The sequence below is a fragment of the Hibiscus syriacus genome, unplaced genomic scaffold, assembly GCF_006381635.1.
Source record: "Hibiscus syriacus cultivar Baekdansim isolate YM2019G1 unplaced genomic scaffold, ASM638163v2 tig00111440_pilon, whole genome shotgun sequence".
NCBI classification, from domain to species: Eukaryota; Viridiplantae; Streptophyta; class Magnoliopsida; order Malvales; family Malvaceae; genus Hibiscus; species Hibiscus syriacus.
In genome coordinates this window covers 636972-644728 of record NW_024063094.1, presented here as the reverse complement: position 1 = coordinate 644728, position 7757 = coordinate 636972, and the positions used below count along the sequence as shown (strand labels likewise).

Here is a 7757-nt window from a genome sequence, read left to right as displayed (position 1 = left end):
GTATTGTAGGTAGCACGACCAGTACTACATTTCGATTCTGCATCCCCTATATATAACATGGATGTAAACAACACCAAAACTAACAATAAATCTCGCACCATCATTTTCTTTTCACTTCTCACACTCTTTTCTATTTCCAACATTACTATAACTTAAGTTTGTATATGTAACTTTGCTTTTATATACCAAAAGTACAAGATGTATAATCTATCTAAAATGTTATTTCTTTTTTTAAATTTTTAAATTGAACATTATAAATTAGGTTTAAGATAACAATTTGATATCACTCTTTCATTTAAAAATATTAACTAAATTTGTCAGTTCACTACCCATATGTTTCTATGTATAACATTTTTTAAATTTTTTAAATTAATATCAGTTACAAGTTTAAGTATAATTAAATTATTTTTTATGTTTTAACAATTAAGTTTAAACATGTACTTTTAATGATAATCTTTTTTTCCAAATAATCTTATAGAATGATTTTACTAAATCTGAATTTTGTTTAGTTAGTTGAATATTTTTTTAGAGAATACTTTAAAATGATTGTTATAATAAGTTGTTAGAGATTTTACTAAATTTTATTTTATTTATTTAAATATAATTTATTAAGAAATTATTTAAAATGAAAAGATTTTTGAAATATATTTAAAATGATGAATAAGATATATTTTTAAGGAAAATTTTTAAATAATAATTAAGAAAATATAATATGAATTATTAGATTATACTTTCAATCTTTGTATAATCTAATAAAATCTTAATCATCATTGTTCATGGGTTAAAAATAATAAAATATTTAGAATCAATTTCATTTTATTGTATTTCGGCATGATTTTATTTCTTCTTTCGGTTGATTTATATTTTAAAGCTTTGAAATTTTCACATATATTAATTACTGAGATTCGAGAATGCAAGGTAAACATAAACCGTATCATGAAATTCATACTTAGAATGTCAAAATTAACCCTTAATGTTTGTTTGAATAGTTTTTTTGTCCATATACTTTTTTGAAAATTACTTTAGAAGTAAACGTTTTTAAGTTAAAATGATCCTTTTTTTTATTGAAATTATTAGTTAACTAATGTTAAATATGTGTTTTTGATTTGAAACATCATCTCCCGTGTCCACAGTGTTAGCGTTATATTATCAAATTGTGTAGAGATTATATTTCCTCTTGGATAGCCATCAATCATTTACTCGAGTCTTCACCACTAATTATCTTTGAGTATGTTGATGTTTTTTACTAATATTTATTCCCTCCGCAACGTTTAACGCATAGGTAACTAGATTGATCACTAAATATCTATATAAACGTTTGCTTTCCCTTTTGAATTTGTTTTAAGCAATAAATAAAATACTATGATTTTGATTAGGATTAATACAAAAATAAGTGATTAAATAATGCTTCGAAAACATTTTGGTGCCTAAAGAAATTTTTTATTAAAAATAGATACCTAATATTTTCTCAATTATACTTTTAGGTGACTACCGTTATATTTTTTATTTTTTTACATTTTTTTAATAATAAAAATATTATTTTTAAAAAAACTTTAAAAAAACTTAATTTATTTATAAAACACCCAAACGTTTAATGAAATTATAAAAAAAACTCTTAAAAACTAAAATATCTCATTTCAACCCCATTACCAACCGTCGCCGGTCATCTCCGGCTACTATCGTCGTTGAGAACTTGGATTTTGGTCGGAATTGCACGGTGGTTCGAATGGTGGTGGCAGTGTGACTTATGGACCTCGGGATCAACCAGAATCGATGAAAATGATAACGGATGTTTAAAATCTGACGAACGTTTGAATGCTTCTCTACAGAAAATGATGACACTTTACGATGAAAGACTAATTGGAGTTTGATCGATGATCGACGCCGATGCCGATGAAGGTGGCGGTGACAGTCATGGACGGCCGGTCGACGACAATAGAAAGAGAAAAGTGGAAGGAGAAAGGGGAAGAGGGGAGGGGGACGCGGGCGACTGTTTGGTTTTTTTCCTAATAAAAAATATTTTATTTTTTATTTTTTATTTTTTAAATAAATTCTTAAAAATATCAGAATGTGACATATGTCACTTAACGGTCAAATTTAACGGCTGTTATGGTCCAGATACCTAAAAATCTCTGATGAAAACGTTAGACGCATATTTTTAATGAAATTTTCTTTAGGCACTAAAACGTTTTTCGAGACAAAATTTAGGCACTTAATATTTGTATTAAGCATTCTGATTATGACAAAAATATCTTTGGAAGAAATATGCCTCGAAGGCATTTTTCAAATCAAAAATTTCTTTAAGAGGGTTGGTTCAAATGGTAAGCAGCTTGATATCGTTTAAACATGTCTCGAGTTCGAGTCCTTGTGTATGCAAAGAATTCCCGCTCGGAAACTCACTCACCATAACCAGATGTACGATTCAGATTGATCTGATTTAGTCAAGGGAAATCCTTGAGAACCGAAATATATAGTTCTTATGTTCTATTGTATGCGACAGACAATATTTGATAAATTGTTACCCTTCATAAAACGAAATATTAAATTAATCTGACTATTGAACAATTAAAAATTTTATTTTTTATTTTTATTTAAAATAAATTATCATTTTGTTAATAATTTAAATCTTCAAATTAGTATATTTAATTTTTATCTTAAAATATATAAAATACTAAATTAATAAGATTAAAATTATGAAACTATGTTCATGCACAAGCTAAATATATGCAATAGGTTAAAATACAACTCCCTCATTCTCTTTATGGAACAGCAGTGAAGTTGAAGTTATTGCAAGAGGTCCTGAAAAACAGCAGGGAAGAGATAAAACCCAGCCTTGACCTTGCCAGATCAAATTGTAGAAGATTGTTCTCCATTTGGTAAGCTCCGATAACGATCGAAGCTCGAGTGTCGAGTCCCCCATCAACAAAGGCTAAGCATGAGACTCCCGGTGCAGCTTCGACCACAGAGTTCGATCCGGAAATCCTCCATACAACATGCTGGTCATGCAGCACTAGGTCTATATCAGGGATGCTCGATCCGACCCTGCTTCCTTTGTTAATACTTTTTGAATTGAAACAAACACCAAATGGTTCCACCGGATTTACGGGGGGGATGCCTGAGAGCTCCTTGGTGAAAAATTCGGTGACTGATTTGAAGATCGAGTGTTGAAGAATGGTGTAAGGGTTGACTGTGCTGAGCTTCGTGCCCCCAAGGCCTTGTCTATCGACCAATAACAGAGTTGCGTTTATCGGAATGTCATTGTTGTTTATTTTGATTGATTTCACTTCTATGTAGTACTCTCCTTGTGGACTTATGATCAGTGGTGTGTAGCTTAAAGGGCGTGAAATATCAATACCAGGATGCATATAATAAGGACCACCCCCAAAGAAAATGACCCCATTAGTTGATAGGCATAAGGTGAATGTCGGGGCAAAGCCGGCAAATCCGAAGTACGAGGCGAGTTGAGTGGATAAAGAAATCGGCGAATGCCCCAATCCAACCACCCCTTGAACGTTCCCTGGTAAGACAGTTTGCAGTAAAACAGAAGGTGCACAAGTGAACAAGAACTGAGGTATCTTAACAAGGGGACCGAGGTTAGACCCTGGGGTGGAATGAATTGACAGAACATCTTGTGCAAGCTCACCCATGGAGGTTAGGCCTGTCACAGGGTTCACCGACACAAGCCCACACGTGTTGTTGTGGCACCCCGGTCTGGCCTTGGAGGAGCAACTGTGGCAATCGTGAGCGTCGGCTCTAGCACATTGAGTCGAATGGCACCGAGGAGCACGGTACGTGGACGAGAAGTAGTTTTCTTCACAAGTAACCCACAACGACCTCCCATTCAAGTCCACAACAAATGGGATTTGCAATGGTGGAGTTCTCTTATAAATGTCTGCAACATAGAGATTGGTCTTGTCATCTTGGTGTACCGGCAAAACGAACTTATCCGGCTTCGAAGTTGTTCCAGATTCAGATAGAACGGTGACATACAAGACTGAAAGAAAGCTGAGAAGGAAACGAAGGGAAAAAGAAGCCATTGACGAAAGAAAAAGGTTAAGGGCCAAGGAGATAAAAGGTAAATTTAGTTATTTATAGGCAATTTAGTTCTTAAAAGCATTGCTCATGTGAGGCATTGCTCATGTGAGAGTTTAGGCGTTATTTGCATATGAAGCCTCAAAATGAGTGCTTGGAAAAGCAAGTACACATGCTAAACCTGACTTTGCCTGGAATCAGATGTCATTGCTGTTTTACCGGGCGTATTTACCGAAAATTCACATAATTTTTTTATTTATGAGCCCGACACTATTAGAGAAAATATTATCGATCTAACATCTTTTGTAGATATAACATGTGGCGTCACATCGCGAATCATCATTTGTGTCTTTCTGCCAACCTGACACACGTGCCAGAAAGATCCACGCCTTTCATTTAATTTTCAGTCATTCACACTCCAATTAATGATACATATCCACCCAAACCCCATCCCCAACCTATAAATACCCCCTCTCAACTATTTTCACCACATCAAATCCTCTCAAACCATATAAAAAACCAAACCTTCTTAAAGCTATATACCGGTCAAATTTTATTTAGAATGTAATATATTATATTCTATTCTATTAAATTAATATTTTAGTACTTTATTAAATTATCTTATATTATATTTTTATAGTAATAAAATGGAATGTGATCTACTTCGTTTAAATGGAAATCATATCTCGAGGTATTTTGTTGATACGGTAATATTTTTAATTTTATTTTAATTTAAATTATTAGTAATAATTTATTTATTATTTATTTATTATTAGTTTATATATTAATTTTGTAATATTATTAAATTAGGAGAGAGACATTATATTATATCATTTTATCCGCAACCTTAAGTTAGAGTTATCAATCCGTGTCTGGCCGTATTTAGTCGAGGCTGGATTCGGTTACGTAGCTAGATATGAAGGCCAACTGTAACGTAGAATCCAACATGATTTATGTATTAGTCAAGCGGTGGAGACCAGAGACACACACATTTCATCTTCCGTGCGGAGAGTGCACGATTACGCTAGAGGATGTTTTCATGCACTTGGGGCTTCCTATAGATGGAGATGTGCTTTCAGGGGTGGCACACGGTAACTGAAATTCATTGTGCCAGGAATATCTAGGAAGTTTCCCGCCAAATTTTAACGGTGGTCGGATTCCGTTAAATTGGTTGGATGCAAATTTCAAGAATTTGAGTGAGGACGCCTAGGAGGATCATGTAAAAATGTATGCACGGGCATGTATACTACAGCTGATAGAAGGGCTCCTGATTCCGGACAAATCGCGCAACCAAGTTCGATGTATGTGGTTGCAGCATCTCGCCGATTTTCATCTGGTTAGAACACTAAATTGGGGATCGGTAGTTTTGACATTCATGTATCAAGAAATGTGTCGAGCTACTGACTATAGGAAAAATGTTATCGGCGGATGTCTCCTTCTACTGCAGTCTTGAGCATGGTATCGCATGGTCTTTTTATGTCCGGTTGTGAAGAACTCATTTGTATTTCTGTTATTATTGAGGTAATTACAATACTGATTTCGTATATTAATCATTTTATCTAGTATATAATAAAATTTATTTCATTGAATAGGTGGTCTACTACAATGAAAGATCATCGGGATTTACCTGATGAATTAGAATTAATTAGGCTACTAATTGATCAGAAGGCTGACAGTGAGGTATGTATTTAAATGTTTGAAAATCTATTTTGTATTTTCGTTATATAATTAGATTATTATTTTGATAAGAATTATATATATTTGTTTTAGTTTGAATGACCTCATTATTGTACTGATGATATGAGGATTTACATACCACATCCACTGATCGAGTGCTCCGGTAATTTGGTTTTGTACAATCAATTCCAGAAGCACCTCAAAATTTCGACGAGTTGCATAACACCGATCGAAGCGGTAAAAAAAGATATGGATTGGCTGCTGAAGCATTATGAGTGGGTCATGATATGGGAGGATCGACGTCTGCGCATTCCCTATAGAGAACCCATTTATGTATACCATTTGACGGTTGCAGATGGTTATTACTAGTGATTCAACAGTAGCAGGAAACTGTTCCTGCTTTCCGAGGAAGCAAGAGGAGCGAGCATCCATCGACGTCGACAGAGACGTCCACCGTCACAACCCCATCGTCCCTCGACTCGTGGACAGAGAGCATGTGTTTCAAGTTCGTCGTTAGCTGTAGTATCGGAACCTTCACAGCATCCACTATCTGCAACGATGTACACCCCGCAGCCAGTTCATATTGGCTCTGCAGCCATATCAGATGCCACCACCGCCGTTCCCATACCAGATGCCGCCACCGCTCCAGAGTTATATGACCCCTCTTAGAGGATATTATGGTTCTATGTTTGTAGATATAACTTGGGGTTCATATGCTAGTTATTTGGCAGGTTCAGCCTCACCACCGATGGTCGCCGCACAGACACCTCTTGTACAATTTTCTCACTCATCGATGTCTATCTTTTCTCAGTTTTCCCAGTTTTCTATGAGCGGTGGGATAATCAGTCATACACTTCCAGGGTCCTTATTTTATGGAGGTGCTACATCGTCATCAGTTCTTCATCAACAAAATGTATCTGCTCCTAATGACGACGATGACAATGATGATGATGATGATGACGGTGAGGAGTCAGAACAAGTTATACGAAGAAATCCTCCTCGAGACAGAGAGTCATCACCCTACGAAACACATTTAAGAATCAGGCATCAATAGATTCATATATTTTATTTTATTTGTATTTACTTGTTTGTTGGACAAATAATTGTAATTTTTTTTAATTATTTGTCATTTAATACTTAAGTTATTTTGTTAATTTTGTTTATTACTTAATTCAAGCAAATAGTTTTATCATTTAGTGTTTTTTTATCAAGCGAATGATTTTATTTTCTGGCGCGATACGCGTCTTACCACACGTGGCGTCACATCAGCATAATGATCTGAGCCTTTCTGTAAATGATGCTAGATCAATAATATTTTCTCTAATGATGTTTAACACATAAATAAAAAATAATTTTTCTATAAATACACCGTTTTACCATTCATATCTATAAACGTTACATCACCACCTAAAAGCCCTTTTATGTAAATTTCATCTTGTACTTTTTATTTGCCATATGGGTAGTTTCATGGGCAAAGAAAGATGAAAAACCGGTTCTCGCGCATTTCACAAGTAGGCTCAAATCTGATGTTGTGACCGGAACAAATTAAGTTAAGATAATTATTCCGAATATCAATTGATCGATCAATGAGTTAGATGCAAATAATTATACCATGAAAAGAAGATGACTATACTACAACTCCACTTGGGTTTCCATAGCATAAAATGGCTAATAGAAACTAGTGGCAAAGATAGGTCATGGGCTCATAGCATAAAAAACTAAACACAAATGGAACATCAACAAGTATGAAAACAGTCATGTTGTAAACTCAAAAAGTAAAAGTTGGGTGCCTCTTCAAATTAAATAATTGAAGATTGCAATCATTGGAGATAATTTTGCAGTCAAAAGCTTGGAGAAAAATGGAGCATGATGGGGATTGATGCCTAACATTTTTTTTTAATTTGAAACCAACAATTCACGTAGAAATATATTTGGGGACACCTTTTGAGAAAAAAGCAAAACTAAAACTATATCTATTCATCATTTATACCTCAAACTTTTACCTAAATTTTCTTCTACATTGTCCATGGACTTGAAAAAGAGGGTTT

The 7757-nt window shown here is 34.3% G+C and overlaps 1 protein-coding gene across 1 annotated transcript; it reads right to left on the bottom strand.

Annotated features, from left to right (window-relative positions):
* Positions 1–2723: 2723 nt before the first annotated feature.
* LOC120163316 (gamma conglutin 1-like) lies at positions 2724–4045 on the bottom strand. Its single transcript, XM_039173283.1, has one exon. It carries the CDS (start codon positions 4035–4037, stop codon positions 2760–2762), a length of 1278 nt encoding a protein of 425 aa, XP_039029214.1. The 5' UTR covers positions 4038–4045; the 3' UTR covers positions 2724–2759.
* Positions 4046–7757: the final 3712 nt, after the last annotated feature.

Coding starts and splice junctions, on each gene's coding strand:
- LOC120163316 (XM_039173283.1), bottom strand. CDS start 4,037: ATGGCTTCTTTTTCCCTTCGTTTCCTTCTCAGCTTTCTTTCAGTCTTG.